This window comes from Neovison vison, chromosome 5 (genome assembly GCF_020171115.1).
Source record: "Neovison vison isolate M4711 chromosome 5, ASM_NN_V1, whole genome shotgun sequence".
In the NCBI taxonomy this organism is placed as follows: domain Eukaryota; kingdom Metazoa; phylum Chordata; class Mammalia; order Carnivora; family Mustelidae; genus Neogale; species Neogale vison.
In genome coordinates this window covers 55932642-55949185 of record NC_058095.1, presented here as the reverse complement: position 1 = coordinate 55949185, position 16544 = coordinate 55932642, and the positions used below count along the sequence as shown (strand labels likewise).

The following is a 16544-nucleotide window of genomic DNA, read 5'->3' as shown; positions in this document are numbered from 1 at the left end:
AGGTGCGCGCAAAGCGAAGGGCGAGTGCTGCGGCTCGGCGGGGCGCGCGGCGCGGGCGGCGGAGCGACGGGCTCGGCGCTGCTCCGGGGTGCCCGCCCGGCCGACCCAGGTCAGGCCGCGGCCCTCGGAGTCGCGGCCGCTCGGCTCCCGCCACCCCCGCGGCGCTTTCGCTTCCCCGCCGGGCCCCGGCGCCGGGCCGCGGTCACATGCCGGGTGATGCCCCCGGGGAAGTCCGCGAGCCGCGGCGGACCCAGCCCGGCCCCCTCGGCGCGCGCCTCGGGCGCTGGGGGCGGGGCCAGCCGGGCAGCGGGCCACGGGCTCGGGCCGCCCTGACGTCACGCCCGCCCCCCGCCAGCCCCGAGGTATTTACCTTCGAAAAGTGGCGGCGGCGGCTGCAGGTACCGGAGTGGAGGGGCGGCCGGGAGGGGCTGGGTCCGCGGGGGCCCCCGGCCGAACCGATCCAAGCCGAGGGGATGCCCCGGCTCCGGTCCCTCCCCCCATACCCTACAGATGGATCCAAAATAATCCCTCCTGGCGGTCGCGTCCCCATAGGATTCGCCCTCCGACTCTAGTCATCATTCAGACCCTACTCTGGAGGGGCTGGGCCTCAGATTTGGGCCCCAAATACCATCTCACTCCTGACTACTCGTCTTAACCACTGCTCGCCCGCTTCCAAGCCTAGCCCCGTTCTCCCCCTGAACTCCCACCCTGAGCCCTGAAAACTTGTCTCGAGACCCTCAACTACGCCCCCATTTGTGAACCACCCCTACCCTCTCCCTCACCATACACCCCTTCCTCTGCTCAGTCTGGGCCCAGACCCTGTGACCCTGAAGACATGGAGTTTGTTTCTGGATACCGAGATGAGTTCCTTGATTTCGCTGCCCTCCTGTTTGGCTGGTTCCGAAAGTTCGCGGCGGAGCGCGGGGCTGCGGGGTCCAGCCTTGAGGGCCGCTGGCGCCAGCTGGAGGCTCAGATCAGAAGGCTGCCCCAGGACCCTGCCCTCTGGGTGCTTCACGTCTTGCCCAACCGAAGTGTGGGCATCAGCCTGGGGCAAGGGGCAGAGCCAGGCCCTGGACTAGGCCTGGGGGCTGCCCGGTTCCTGGGAGATGAACCCCCACTCCACCTTCGAGACCTAAGCCCCTATGTCAGCTTTGTCAGCCTGGAGGAAGGGGAGGAAGAGGAGGAGGGGGAGGAAGAGGAAGAGAATGGAGAGGAGGAGGGTGCAGGCCTGGAGAAAGTAGACCGTGAGGAAGCTGGGGAGCCAGTCCCCGCCAGCAGGGAGTCCCCCCAGGAAGCAAACCCTCCAAGGGAGACAGAGGAGGCTGCGCAGTTGGCAGGAGGCGGAGAGGATGGTTGCCGGGAGGACAAGGCAGAGGATGAAGCCGGCCCTGAGAGGAGGAAGGGGCGGAGAAGCGGTAAGAACCCCTGGGCTGGGGATTCCACCCTTTGGAAGACCTCCTCCACCAGGCAGCCCAGCGGGGCATCACCAATGGGTGGCCTGGCCTGCAGGGCAGTCTGGCCTGGAGAGGTGTTTTCATGGACCCACGATGTTTTCTGTTTTTTCAACTGGAGCCAGTATTTATATATTGAAAGGAAAAAATTCCAGAAGTCTCAGGAAAGCTGGAAAGTTCCAACAGCAGGCTCACACTTCTGCATGGCCACAGACACCCCGGCACCGGTGCCCCTTCTGATGAGGCATACCCTCTCTACCCGGTCCCCTCTGTTCACTTAGCTGGCCCGTCTAGCTGTTGCACGTATGACGTTCATACCCCTGCCCCTGGCTTCTCCTTCCTTCCCCAGAGGCCGCCCCCCTGCATCTTTCCTGCCTCTTACTGGTTACTGATGAACATGGCACCATCCTGGGCATTGACCTGCTGATGGACGGAACCCAGGGGAGTGCCGGCAAGGCCTCAGGGACCGAGAACCTGGCTCCTCGGGCCTACGCTCTCCTCTGCCACAGCATGGCCTGCCCGATGGGCTCCGGAGACCCTCGAAAGCCCCGGCAGCTCACCGTGGGAGACGCCCAGCTGCATCGGTACAGAAATGTGGTATCTGAGGCTGGGGAGGCATGGGGATCTGGACTCCTGAGCCCCCCAGCCTGACAGTGCCACCCCCATTCAGAGACTTGCAGAGTCTGGTCCCGAGGCTGGGAGTGAAGTTAGCCAAGGCGCCAATGCGGACCTGGGGTCCCCGGCCAGGCTTCACATTTGCCTCCCTCCGGGCTCGAACCTGCCACGTCTGTCACAGGCATAGCTTTGAAGTGAAGCTGACACCTTGGTGAGCAGCCGAAGAGGTGGCGTGAGAGGGAGGGAGCCCCCCAACAATCAGGCAAGCAGAGAAAACTGGCCGATGGGGGAGGGAGGGTCTGGGAAGTCAAAGGAGGGAAGAAAGCAAGCTGTCCCGAGCAGAGTATTCAGAAAAGCGGACCGAATGATACACGGGCAGCTGCAGGGCACGCAAGGACCAAGCACCCACAGGGCTGAAAGCTGGGTGCCCACCACCCCCTGTGACCCCAGCCCCCAGTGCAGTGCTGTCTTGTACTGTGGCGAGGCTTGTCTCCGGGCCGACTGGCGGCGATGCCCTGATGACGTGAGCCACCGATTTTGGTGCCCAAGGCTTGCAACCTTCATGGAGCGGGCCGGGGAGCTGGCAACTCTGCCTTTTACCTACGCCGCAGGTACCCCAAGGCGATGGGGCAGTGGGAGGGAAGGGAACTGAGGTAGGGGTTTGGGACTGAGGCTGGGTGCCTGGGTACAGGGTTCTGGGTCTGAAGGCCAAGTGCTTGGGGATTTAGGGTTGGAGGCTAGAGCCCTGGGGCTGCAGACAGGGTCTGGAGCGGAGGAGTGCGAGCCTGCGTCCCCTGCTGCCCAGCCCCACCAGTGACTGGGGACCATCAACAATCCCTTGAGTTTTTAGACCCTCGGTTTTCTCATCTGTCTAATGAGTATTTTTAAAAACGCTAAAACCCGGGGAATTGTTACAAGGACCCTATGGGTTTGGTGCCTTTGGCCCTGTAGGCACTAGGAAATATTCATTCTCTGGAGGACCAGAACCCGGTTCAGAGCCAAGGAACTCGAGAAGAGCTAGAGCCTGGGGTTCTAGCCACCAGGCCCTCAACTGCTCCCCTCCTCCTCCTCCAGAGGTGACCAGTGAAACCTTCAACAAGGAGGCCTTTCTGGCCTCACGGGGCCTCACTCGCGGATACTGGACCCAACTCAGCATGCTCATTCCAGGCCCTGGCACCCCCAGGCACCCCCGGGGCAGCGCACCAGCCCTCAGCCTTCTTCTCAGTGGTTCGTGGGGCCTCTCTTCAGGCATGGGTCTCTCAACCTAGAGGGAAGGATCGGGGGAGAAAACAGGGCCCTGGATAACACCCCCATGCACGCACCCAACTCCACTGCCACCGTCACGGTCATTTCAGGCCTTCCCCAGTCCTCAAAGAAGTCACCCCTGCCCACCCCATCGAGAAGCCGCGTCCACAGGCAATCTCCCATTCCTCTTGCTGTAGCTCCAGGAAACATAGCTCCTTTGGAAGGAAGAGGGGGATGAGCCGGGTGGGGGCCTTCCTGACACCAGGATCCTCTTCTTCCTTCCATCCTTCCAGGAGATCCCTACCAGCTTCTCCAGGGGGATGGGCCTGCCCTGATGCCCCCTGTGCCCCCAGATCCACCCAGGGGCCTCTTTGGTGAGCTGGAGGGGCCCTGAGGGAGCTAGAGGTAGGGACAAAGATGGGTGGGTCAGCAGTCTGAACGGCTAAGGAAGAGGGGGCTATTAGACTAAAAGGGGCTGGGATCTACACAGGGGCCAGGTCCCCCACTAACCCTCTCTCCCCAGGCTCATGGCAGGATTACTACACATGGAGGGGCCTCGGCTTGGACTCCCCCATGGCCGTGCTTCTCACCTACCCGTTGACTGTGTATTACGTCATCACACACCTAGTGCCCCAATCCTGTAAGGAGAGCAGAGCAGCGGGAGTGAGGGGGGCAGGGAGGTGGAGGGGGACATGGGGAAGGGAGACCATCTTCTTAAGCCTCTAGCTTCTCTCCCAGTCCCTGAGCTTAACATCCAGAACAAGCAGTCACTGAAAATCCATGTGGTGGAAGCAGGGAAGGAGTTCGACCTCGTCATGGTGTTCTGGGTAAGTCCCTCCAGGACCAGAGGCTGGGCATTTGGGCATGGAGCTGGCGGTGGGGTGGGACCTTGATCTGTCCTCTCTGCCTCAGGAGCTCTTGGTCTTGCTCCCCCACGTGGCCCTGGAGCTGCAGTTTGTGGGTGACGGCCTGCCCCTGGACAGTGACCAGCAGCATTTTACCTTGCAGAGGGTGAGGGTTGGGGGGGAGGAGCTGCCCACTACCTCCTGCTCTCCCTTTGCCTAACATGCCCTCCCAGTGTCCCAACTTGCAGCAGTTTCTCCCCTCCGCTCCTGGCTCCCCAGGATGGCCCAGAAGTATCTGTCCGTCCGGGTTCTGGAGTATCTGCACGGCTCAGCTCTAGCACTAAGGAGAAGGGGGGCCGAAGGGACCTGCAGATCAAGGTGTCCGCACGGCCCTACCACCTGCTCCAGGGGCCCAAGCCGGACCTGGTTATTGGTAAGAGCCTGGGGTAGGAGTGTGGGGACATGGGCGAAGGCCGTGGGAGACAGTTTCTGCCCGCTCTCCCTCGGCCTGCAGGATTCAACTCTGGCTTCGGTCTCAAGGACACTTGGCTGAGCTCGCTGCCCCGGCTACAGGTGGGGGATGGGCCAAAAGGGACCTCCCCCTCCGTCCTCCTTCTCCGAAAGCCTCTTCTTCCCACTCTCTGCTCCAGACCCGGGGCGCGCCCAGGGCCTTCCTGACCCGGTCTGTCTTGTCTGTCTGCTTCGTGCCTCTCCCGCTCCTAGTCTGTCTGGGTCCCGGGCTTCCACCACGGTCTGCGCTCCTGGCGCCTGGGGAGGGGCTGGGCGGAGGCGCCGCTCCGAGAGTCAGAGGCCCGCGTCCACCGCAGTCCCTCCGAGTCCCGGCCTTCTTCACGGAGAGCAGCGAGTACGGCTGCGTGATGGACGACCAGACCATGGCGGTGGCCACCGGAGGGGGCACCAGCCCCCCGCGGCCCAACCCCTTCCGCTCCCCCTTTCGCCTGCGAGCCGCGGACAACTGCATGCCCTGGTAAGGGCCCGCGACCCCCGCGGAGTTCTGCGCCCTCCGGAGAACCATTCCCCGGGGCCCCAAGCCCAGCCCTCGGAGGCCTCAACCCCACGCTCACACGGCGGGCGGGGCGCAGCTCCCGGGACCGAGCCCGCTCGCTCGCCCACCGCCCAGGGCCGTCGGGCCGCCCCGCCCCCGCCCCCGCTCCAGCCCCGTCGAAGCCACGCCTCGTCGAAGCCACGCCCCTGACGCGTCCCGCCCCCTCAGGTACTGCAACGCCTTCATCTTCCACTTGGTCTACAAGCCCCCGCAGGGGAGCGGCACCCGCCCGGCGCCCGGGCCGGTGGCCCCGGTCCCGGCCCCCGCCGCGCCCCCCGCCCCCGCCCGCAGGCGCCGAGGGGAGAAGAAACCCGGGCGGGGGGCGCGCCGGCGCAGGTGAGGGCTCAGGTGTGGCCGCCCCCCGCCCTCCCGCACGCCCCCGGAGGGAGAACCGAAAGGCGCGGCGCGGGGCGGCGGGCTGGGAGTCTGGGTGAATAAAGCATCGTTTGCAACCGCTGGGTCCGGACGCCCTTGTTACACACGCGTGACCCGCGCTAGCTGTGCGGGGAGCAAGGGTTTTGGCGGACTCGTTTTCCTCCAGCTTCTTTCAGCCCCGCGACCGCTGCGGTCCAACTGCGACCCTCCTTGGTGACCCCACACTCCTGCTGTCTGTGTGCCAGCCTCTAGGCCCCAGTAGCCCTCAGCGATCCGCCCTGAGTCGAGGCGGGACCCAGGAGCGGAGAGGGGCTTCTCACTGGCGGGCAGGGGACACATGAGCTCCTGGGGGCGCGCAGGCCTTGGCTTAGGGGCCGCGAAAGGCCGCCAGCCCCCCAGCCGTGGGCCATCCTCCTCCCATTCCTCGCGCGCCACGGAGACCCAGCTTGTGCTGAGTCACACTGGGAACGTCCCTCAAATCCAGGTCATGTTCACTCTCACTGCCCACTCGCGTGTCAGGCAGGGAATTCCTTCTAGGACACGACTAAACCTGCTTAAATATCTCCGTGACCTTCCTCCACTCTTAAAATTCCCGGAGTGTGGGCTGGGTTTAGGGACTCAGTCACTGAGTATAGAAAGGGAAGAGTAGTGGACGAGCCTGGCAGACACCGCCTTAACCAAGTGATGAAGGTTAATGAGCCTAAGTCACGTGGACATCCTGCGCTTCCCGAGGTTTTGCAATGAGAAAGGCACTTCACCCTCGTATTCTTCCCAAAAATCCATAACCTCGGTTTGATGGTGAGAAAACAGCAGGCAAGTCCACACGGGGCCGTCCACAAAATGCCTGGCCACCCTTCTTCAAAGCGTCCAAGTCACTGAAGGCAAGAAAAGTCCCAGAAACTGACAGGAAGTAGGAAACTGGACCTCTGACCAGGGTGTGGTCCCCTGCCTTGGATCCTGGGGCAGAAGCAGCACATTAATGAAAAACCTGGAGGAATCCCAAAGAGATCTGTAGGGTTTAGCTAACGGTATTGTGTCAATGCTAACGTCTTTGTCTTCATAAACACGCCGCGTGGCTTACGGGTTCTTCTCTCCCTTTCGTTCTCTTTTATTATAAAGGTTTTAGCATCTAAGTTTCCGAATACCCACAAAAGCCCAGAGACTGCATCAGAATCTCTATGTACCTATCACTCACCTTCAACAATTATCAATGTTTCTCTCATTTCATTCCTACTTCTTGGGAATCTACGACACAATAAGGCATTTGCCAGGTTCCCGGCACAAGAGCTTCTGAAACCCTTGGAAGCTCCTTAGTGAAAAGGGTGATAGGAGAATATCTTGGGTCATTCATCACAAGCTCTCCCAACCATACCTGAGTTTATGCTAATAAGGTGACCCTAGGTGGACCCCATTTAACTTCCAATGGGGGCTGGTTGCTGGGAATAGTGTGAGTGGAGTGCCGGAATTTTCACCCCACTTTTCAACCACCAGGGAGTGGTGAGGAGGCTTGGAGTCTGAGTTAGTCCCCAAGAGCTCATCAGTCGTGCTAAGATAATAGACTCTCCCCGGAACCCCCTCACCGGTGGGGATCCGAGAGTGTCTGTGCTGGTGGGCCCCCTGAAGCAGGTTCTGAGGGTGGTACAGCTGGAGAGGGTATGAGGGCTCCCCACCCCACCGCCCACCCCTTGCCCTGTGCATCTCCACCACGTGCCTGTCCCTGAGTTGTGTCCTTGGTAATCAATCAGTGGTGGGCAACCGTGTTCCTGAGTTCCATGAGCCGCTCTAGTAAATTAGCGGACCTGCGGAGGGGGTCCCGGGAGCCCTAATTTCGACTCAGTCGTTCAAGTACAGAGGCATCTAAAGTGGGGGCAGCCTTGAGCTCAGTCTGGGGACCTAGTGTGAGACTTGGCCGAAGAGGACATCAGTTTCCCACCCCACAAGGTGATCTGGGCAGGTGGAGAATAGGTTGTGTGGGGAACACAAGCACACACACACAACTTTGGCGTCAGAGTGCCGCGAGTAAAAACAGCTAATCAATAGTGTCAGAAGTGGGCTACACTGACCTTGGCTCCCAGAGAGATGTGGTTTGGGAAGAGGAGGATGGGTAAGGGATGAGGAGGCTTACCTCCCTGGGTGGCCATGCGGTCCCTCGTGGTGTGAACAGCAGTGGGGCCACACTCTGTTACCGAAGACAAACTGACCAGTGGCATTTAGAACAGGACCCATCCCCCAGAGAGCTGGTTCCCTGGCTGTCTAAGAAAAAAGGGAAACAAACACACCATTCCCTGGTCATTATCTGCAGTGGCCAAAATGAGATTTAAAAAGAGTTCTGGGGTGCCTGAGGGGCTCAGTCAGTTAAGGGGCTGCCTCCGGCTCAGGTCATGATCCCAGGGTCCTGGGGTCGAGGCCTTTATCGGGCTCTCTGCTCAGCCCAGAGCCTGCTTCTCCCTCTCCCTCTCGCCCCACTCATGCACTCTCTCTCTCTCTCTCTCTCTCTCTCATTCTCTCTCTCTCTCAAATACATAAATAAAATCAGAAAAGAATTCTAGTTTGGGCTTAGGTTTTTGTCAGCCTAAGTCTCGGCCACTAGCCTCAGAGATGGCCACGGTGAGAATGAGTGTGGCCTGGTCACGGGGAGGGGGTTGGGGTCACTGCAAAACCAGAGACACCAGCAGGTATTGTGTGAAAGAGTTGCCTCATTCTGTAGATGGTATCATCAGCTTCCTGGAGAACATTTTTAAAGGTGGATTGTGAAAAAGACTAATTGAAGGGCATATCTTTGGCTTTAAATGCTGCAGAGTAGAATGTCTGGACAGAGGCAGGACCCCCCTCCCAGCACCTTCTTAAACCCCCACAGGTGGCTGCCTGCCATCCAGACAGGCAGGATGTTATTCCTGGGGAATAATCCCGAAGAGATCCAGGACCCACCCTCGGTTAGCATGCACTCAGGTCCCTGCTGGAAAAGGCCTTAGTATGAATAACAAAAATCCCTCCTCTCTCCCCTCTGACTCGGGAAATTCCAAGATTTTGAGAAGCACCCTGCCAGGAACTGGAACAAAGACCAAATATATATTAGTCTAACACAAGATGTCACACACACACACACACACACACTCACCCAGCTTCTTTCCGGGTGTTTGAGAGCACAGCCCAAACATCTGCCATCTCATTTACTTGCATCTATAACTAACAAGTAACAAATGTAACCACCGGCCCATTATTATAGCCAACAAAATTAGCAATTACTCTTTACTCTCTTCCAATACCAAGTTCAAGTTCAAATCTCTTTGATTATCTCAGAGATGGCTTTTTGTTCCAAGACATAAACAAGGCCCCACACGTGGCTTTGGCTTCCTAAGGGAATTCCCTCCCTTTAATCTCTTTTTTGTTTGCAAGCCACTGATTCAATGAGAAACAGAATCTTCATCCCGTAGAATCTTCCTCATTCTGGATCTAGCTGATTGCCTCCTTGAGATGTTTTCTGCTGTGGTTTTTGGTTTTTGTCATTTGGTTTGGTTTGGTTTTTTTAATTTCTTCGTCTATCTTCCTTAGTTCCTGTAAGCTGGTAATTAGATCTAGGTGAGAAGACCGTTGTCCTGCAGTCTGTGCCCACCTCCGCAGGCTGATCTCATGCTTCTCCCCACCCCCTCTCTACCGTCCAGCCAGACGCCTCTGAAGGCACAGCGCAACTTCCCCATTTTCTTGCTCAATCGTCTCAGCCTGAACATCACTTCCCTAGGAAAGGAGAACTTCCATGACTCCCTGATAAGGGTAGACTCCCCCCACCACCTCCCCCCCCCAACAGCCCTCAGCATGCCCTGTTTGTCTCCTAAGACCATAAAAGGGAAGCCCATGTCCCCGGTGAACTGAGGGGAAATAGAACTTTTTTACCATTCCCTGGCCAGAAAATAACCTTTCTCTGAATTCCTGGCTTCTACTGCATAAAAAGTGGGAAAGGATGCGGTGATCGCTCAGCGGCAGGATTACTGAAGATCTGCTTGGTTTTAGCAGTGTTGCTCCTTTTTCTTCCACAAGCGCACAGTCCTTGTGTAATTAAAATGTTGAATTCACACATTGCCACCTTTCGCAATCCGCTCCCTGAGTACTGAGCGAATGCAAGGGAGGCTTTGTGTGGGACTTGAGGGGTGTGGTGGAGGAGAGAAGACCGTGGTCCCTGCCTCCACCGAGTTTAAGGGCTGCGGCAGGGACGGGTTGGTTAACCGTGGCCCCTAGCCCAACCCAGCTCGCCGCCTGCTTTCTGATGAGCGCCAAGCTAGGACGCCGGAAGAAGAAGGAGATTTTATGATGTGTAAATTATAAGAAATTCGAATGACAGTGTCCATAAATTTATATCGAAAAAGACCCCACAACTCTTTATTCACATGGTGTCTGGGCTACTTTCGTGATGCAAACAGCTGGGGTTTTGAATATTGTTCTTATCTCAGAAACCATATGGCCCTACAGAGCCTAAAACATCCACTAACAGGCTCTCCGTAGAGGAAATGCTCTGACCTCTGGCTAGGGCAAGATTTCCTCTATCCTTTTTTTTTTTTTTTTAAGATTTTATCTTATTTATTTGAAAGAGAGAGGAAGCATGAGCAGGGGGAGCGGCAGAGAGAGAGGGAGAAGCAGGCTTCCCGCTAAGCAGGGAGCCCAGCGGGATGGGGGACTCGATGCCAGGACTGGAGGATCATGGCCCGAGTTGAATTAGCTTAAACCAGGTGCCCAAGGGCAAGATTTTCAAAATGCAGGGGCTCCTGGCTGGCTTAGTCAGAAGAGCAAGTGACCCTTGATCTCAGGGTCGTGAGTTCGAGGCCCCCATGTTGGGCATAGAGATTACTGAAACAAATAACTTAAAAGAGAAGATTTTTCAGCTCAGGTCATGATCCCAGGGTCTTAGGATGCAGTCCTGCATTGGGCTCCCTGCTTGTCCCTATGCCTGATGCTTCCCCTGCTTGTGTTCTGTCTCTGAAAAATAAATAAATAAAAATCTTTTAAAAGAAATTTTTTTTTCCAAATGCTGTTTTCCATTTTCCAAATGCTGTTTGAGACCCACTCAATTGACTTTATGTCAATTGGCTTTAAGTCAGTCGAGTGGGCCTCAAACAGCATTCTTTTTGTTTAATGAGAATAAAAGTTTAGGTATATCATATGTCATGAGAGTGAATATTATTTTGTGAGACATTTGCTTCACTTGCATCTACCATATACGTTCGTGTGTGTGTGCATGTGTGTGTACTCCATAATGATATGAAATGTATTCTTTACTGTAGACCATAGAGTCATAGGCTTAGAGGGAGGCCTGGAAGACATGGAGAAATCACCAGGAAGTTCTAGTATGGTGTGACTGGTGTGATGCTGAAAAGTTCCGGACTCTTAGAGACACAGAGGAGGCACTTAAGACGGCCTTGGGGTTATCAGGGAGGGTTTCCTGGAAGAAATGACATCAAAGCAGTGACCTGAAGAACAAGTAGTAGTTAGCAGGTAAAGAAGAGAAAAGATGGAAATAGCATGTGCAAAGGTCCTGGGGCAAAAGCAAGTAAGACGTTTGGGAGAAACAGCAAGGAGTTCAGTACTGTTGGAGTTCAGAACTAGATGAGACATTTTTATCCCCATCCCTCTCCATCATATCACACCTCCGTTTTCCCCGAGTACTTATCCCGGTTGCCTTATTATTTATTTATCTACATTTATTACACCTCCTCCTTCAACATGTTCAAAAAAGTAAATTCCACAAAGGGGGAGACTGGTCTGTCTTCTTTAGAGCTATGCCCTCGCACTGTGCTTGGGATAGTATAGCCACCCGGGGGGGGTGCGCCTGAGTGGCTCAGTGAGTTAAAGCCTCTGCCTTCGGCCCAGGTCATGATCCCAGAGTCCTGGGATTGAGCCCCGCATCGAGCTCTCTGCTCAGCAGGGAGCCTGCTTCCTCCTCTCTCTCTGCCTGCTTGTGATCTCTGTCTGTCAAATAAATAAATAAAATCTTCACGAATAGCCACCTGGAATTTGCTAAAGGAATTCTATGAAGATATCCCTCCCTGCTATATTGTGGGGAAAGTGGACCCTGGAGGGTAAGGCTTGTCTAGTTGTCCAACCAATTGATGGAGGTAGACCATGAGTTCTGGATTTAGACAAACCTGGTTTGAAGCCAAGCCGATTCAGACCCAGAACCCTGGAGAATCTCTCCCGGGAGCCATGCTCTCTGGGGGCTGGTATGGAATATACACACAGGGCTTACTTGTGTCTGGGCGTGTTCTAGGCACTTTATGTACATATATGAATAAACATAATCCTCATCACAAACCGGCAAGTATGAGTAGTATCTCCCATTTTACAGATGAAGACACTGAGACACAGGAAGGTCGTTACTTAACCAAGGTCAAGCAGAGGAACCTGGAAACAAATGAGGCAACTGGAACATGTGCTTTGAACCACTACCCCACAACTTCCCAGAACAGATAAGAATGGCTTTCATCGGGACGCCTGGGTGGCTCAGTTGGTTAAGCGGCTGCCTCCTGGGATCAAGTCCCACATGGGGCTCCTTGCTTGGTGGGGAGCCTGCTTCTCCCTCTGCCTCTGCCTTCCACTCTGTCTGCCTGTGCTCACTCTCTCTGACAAATAAATAAAATCTTAAAAAAAAAAAAAAGAATGGCTTCCATCATGAGAGCCCTGTTCTCCTTCAGGATTGGCCACGCAAAGAATCGCCAACACCTCTGCAAAATTTCCTTTAGAGTACATGGAGGGATTTCCAGGAGGCTTGGGGAGATGGGTGGGTGAGCTCCCCAGGAAGATTATCTTCCCCGCCGGGCACTGCCCGCCTCGCCGGGACAGCCGGATGTGGACTGGAATGCAAGGAGAGCCAAGCCTGAGGAGTGAGTACGGTGCCTCTTGCCACATGTGGCCGCTGAACACGAGAAACGTGGCATATCTGATTTCAGACACAAACTGGATGTTGAAGACTTTGTAATGGAGAAAAAAATGTCAGAGATCTCATTGATAACATTTTATATGGATTACGTGTTGAAATGACAACAATTTGGCTGTATGAAGGTAAATAAAATACCTCCTTAGGGGTGCTTGGTTGGCCCTGTTGGAGGACCCCATGACTCTTGGTCTTGGCATCCTGAGTTCGAGCCCCACAGTGGGTGTAGAGCTCACATTAAAAAAATACATAAATAGGGGCGCCTGGGTGGCTCTGTTGGTTGGACGACTGCCTTCGGCTCAGGTAATGATCCTGGAGTCCCGGGATCGAGTCCCACATCGGGCTCCCAGCTCCATGGGGAGTCTGCTTCTCTCTCTGACCTTCTCCTCGCTCATGTTCTCTCTCACTGTCTCTCTCTCAAATAAATAAATAAAATCTTTTAAAAAATACATAAATAAAAACAAAATACCTTGTTGAGAGAGAGAGCACCAGGGTTGGGGGGCAGAGGGAGAAGCAGGCTCCCCGCTGAGCAAGGAGCCCGATGTGGTACTCGATCCCAGGACCCTGGGATCCTGACCTGAGCCAAAGGCAGACACTTAACCAACTAAGCCACCCAGGTGCCCCAACAAAATACTTTCTTAAAATTGAGATTAAAAAAAGAAAAAAAAAAAAAAAAAGAAGAAAAGGCTTAGGTAAGGGTCAGATGCCTGAGTTCAAATCCAGACGCCCCACGTGGGCAAGTTACCCACCCTCTCCTCCCTGGTTCCCCCACCGGCCAAAGGGGGGCAGTAACGGGACAACCGTGAGGATAAGGGAAGTTAGTACATGTAAACGCTGAGAAGGGCCTTCAGCCTAGAGGGGGATTCAGTACAGGCTGTGCGTTGCCATTATTATTACAGCAAAGTGCCTGGGAAACCCAGCCCAAAAGAGACTCTGTAAGTAAAACAAACCCCCCACCTTTCACAGGGACACCATGTCCTCTAGCCCTGGTCCACACTGGCCAGGGTATCCCTCGTTCCCTGGGCTTATCCCCAGGGACGATCTCCTACCCTCCCCAACCCTGCCTCAAGCCCTCCAGGTCTGCTCTCCGTGTCCCCTCTGCCCTCTTGAGCTCATGGAAACTTGGCTCTGCTTCAAAGCAACTCTTGGAAGAGATTGTCGTTGTCTCTCCCACATTCCCCATGTCCTGGGGTGAGGCAGGTGTCCTCCTCCGTCCCTGCTATGGTTTCCAGAAAATTTCCCTTCCCTTCAGAGCCCCAGGCTCCTTGAAGCGCACGACCACGGGCTGACTGGGGTCCATCCCCCGTCCTGCTTGCAAGCATCTTCCGGCATCTACCCGCTTGGTGGGGGCCTCCAGCATTGGGTGAAGACTAAGCTGCCTCTGCGATCCGCCCGGCACCCCAGCAGCTCCCCAGCAGCTCCCCGTCCCCTGCACACCTCGCCCCACCTTAACCACACACCCCGATGGCCGAGCCCCAGGACCCTGGTGTTATCAGGAGCTGCGCTAGTCCCAGCCTCCAGGCTCCGGAGTCTGTTGGCCAGTCCACATGACCACTGTCCCCTGTCCTGTGCAGGTCTTCCGGCTGACCTCGCCCTGCGTATGCCCAGCTGTCCATCCCGACCCAGACACCCCCAGGTCTCCCGTCCTCTCCCTCCATCCTACTTGCAAAACGCCAAGTGGAACCAGGCTCCACCAGGCTCCACCCACCGCGGGACTTTGCCCGTGCTGCTGGGCACGGCTGGAGACAGACGCCGGCCGGGATCTCGGATCTCAAGGCGAGTCTGCGCTGCCCAGCCACAGGGAGGCTCTCAGCTCTACCCCGCGGTCCTTCGGAAATGATGACTTCATGTGGCTTCTCTCCCCAGATGGCAGCACCTCGCCATCTTTGGCCCGCGATCCTATTTCTTGTCTTTCCAGAAAAGAAATGCTCCATCTTTCTTCTCTTCATGACCGTTCCTTGCAAAGTCCTTTTTCTTCTATGTGGGTCTCGGTCTTTGGTGTTGAATTTGTCCCTTGAATGTTTTTCTCTTTCTCTTCTGTTCATGTTTCCGCCACCCCAGCGGAAGGGCCCTCATCAGATGATGCCGGACCCAGTGTCATTTCTCCCCGTCTTAGGAGCATTGAACAGAGCGGCCTGGCCTCCCTGAAACATGGCCTTGGCCTCCACGACTCACGCGGTCCTGGTCTTCCTCCCACCTTGTCCAGAGACCCTGTGCTGACCCCTCCCCTTCTTGCCCGTCTCTGAGCCTCTCCTCTCTCTTCTCGACTCCCCTCCCTCTCCCATCCCTGCCCCACTCCTGTCCTCCCCCTGCATCCTCGCGTTGATAAATGGCCCCTCATCCCATCACCAACTTGGGGTCAGCTCCCTCTTCAACTCTTCAGCTCTCTCCTGGCTGGCCAAGCTCCAACCACCCCACCTCTCTGCCGCGCCTGCCATGGGCCGCACTTGTCTCCACAGGACCTTGGCACATGCCATTGTGTACTGCAACACTCTGCCTCCTCAACCTTCCCTTCTGGCCGCCTCTGCCACAGAGAGGCCTCCCTGCTTTCCTAATGAAAGTCGTCCTCAACAGCTGTTACTGTAGCTCCTGAACTCTATTTTCCTTCATAACTCATCGCTCCATAGAGCTGCATGTTTACTGCGCTCACTATTTGTCTCTCCCAGCTGAACCCCCAGTGTATTCAACAGCGCCTGGCATACATCAGTACTCCATGTCTCTTTCCTTCCTGTGAAGGAAAAAAGGAGAGAGGGGAGAAAGACAGAAATATCAGGCTGGTGCGTGGATGGCCCTGGAAAGTTGGTTTGGGGTAAAGCCAGCTTGACTCTCAGCTCATCCCCTTGGCATACTGCATCAGTCCTGTTGGTGATGTGACACAGCGATTATAAGCGCGAGATTTAGAGTCTGACGGGTCCGAGTACAAGTCCCAGCTTGACCGCTTCACGCTGTGTGGTCTTAGGCAAGAGACTCAGCCTCTCTGGGCCACATACGCTCATTCTGCCGATGTTTGCGGAGTGCCTGCTTTACAACACAAGCACCGTGTTGTGTCCGTCATGAGGATTATGTAAGATAAAGAATTATGAGTCTTGGCACCAAGCCTGACTGATCAGCAGTACTCAGTCCCCTGGTGTTATCAGTGCCTCACGTTTTGCCGTGACCTGTTCTTGTTGTCTGTTCATAGTCACTTGAGGTTTGCAACCATTGATCAGAAATTTATTCAGGACTGGGGGGCTCCTGGCTGACTCCGTCAGGAGAGCGAGGGACTCCTGCTCTCAGGGTCATGGGTTCAAGCTCTGCGTTCATGTAGTGATGACTAAATAAATAATAATAAACTTCAAAAAAATTTATCTAGGACCATGTTGGGGTTCTTCAGGGCCTTGGTTTTGTTACCTAGACCTTGGGGAAGATTCTGGTGTATCGGCTCATGGTCAGAGAATGTGGCCAGTACAATTCCAGGTTTGAGGAATCTGACATTTCATCCAGAGCCTAGAACCTGCTTCATATTTGAGGCTGTTTCCTGGGCATCTAAGGGGGTGTGTTCTGCCTTTGCGAGATACAAAGGTCACTAAATATCAGATAAATCAAGCTCGGCATGAAAACTTCATGGTCATTGCTGTGTTCCGGGGATCTAGCCACAGGCCGGGGCACATCATACAGGCACAGTAAATACTTGCTGAATGAGTGGTAAGTAATCAATCAACCTTATCATCACTTCAATTCTCAATACCTTTGTACCTTTGAGTACTTTCTCCTACTTCACTGGCCCACGCCTGGTGACTTAGGTTATAGGTTCCCACACTGCTGTATTTCTGACAACTTCCCAGTTTACTGCTAACTGTTTTCGCTTCACATATTTTCATTCGATATGACCTAGTGCCCGAAGGTTTGGGGCTGTTACGTAATAACTGTAGTTATACCCCATGCCACGGCCCCTTTAACAAAACATGATCTGTACGACACGGTTTAATTCTGTTACGTATTTATTATTTCAAAGGAACAACACAATGATAAACAAATTAAAACTTTTT

General features: G+C 55.3%; 1 protein-coding gene across 3 annotated transcripts; it reads left to right on the top strand.

The window, feature by feature from the left end:
• Positions 1-346: 346 nt before the first annotated feature.
• On the top strand, positions 347-5562 carry ZMYND15 (zinc finger MYND-type containing 15). Of its 3 annotated transcripts, XM_044250569.1 has the most exons (14): positions 347-398; positions 806-1415; positions 1801-2035; positions 2122-2277; positions 2517-2677; positions 3018-3293; positions 3605-3685; positions 3835-3951; positions 4050-4138; positions 4224-4322; positions 4436-4589; positions 4671-4729; positions 4984-5144; positions 5391-5562. In XM_044250569.1, the coding sequence occupies exons 2-14, from the start codon at positions 836-838 to the stop codon at positions 5560-5562; spliced, it is 2340 nt and encodes a 779-aa protein (XP_044106504.1). In that variant the 5' UTR covers positions 347-398; positions 806-835. The 3 variants fall into 3 exon arrangements, with proteins under 3 accessions (XP_044106504.1, XP_044106502.1, XP_044106503.1); XM_044250567.1 differs by lacking the exon at positions 347-398 and having other exon boundaries at positions 408-1415; positions 2616-2677; XM_044250568.1 differs by lacking the exon at positions 347-398 and having other exon boundaries at positions 408-1415; positions 3141-3293.
• Positions 5563-16544: the final 10982 nt, after the last annotated feature.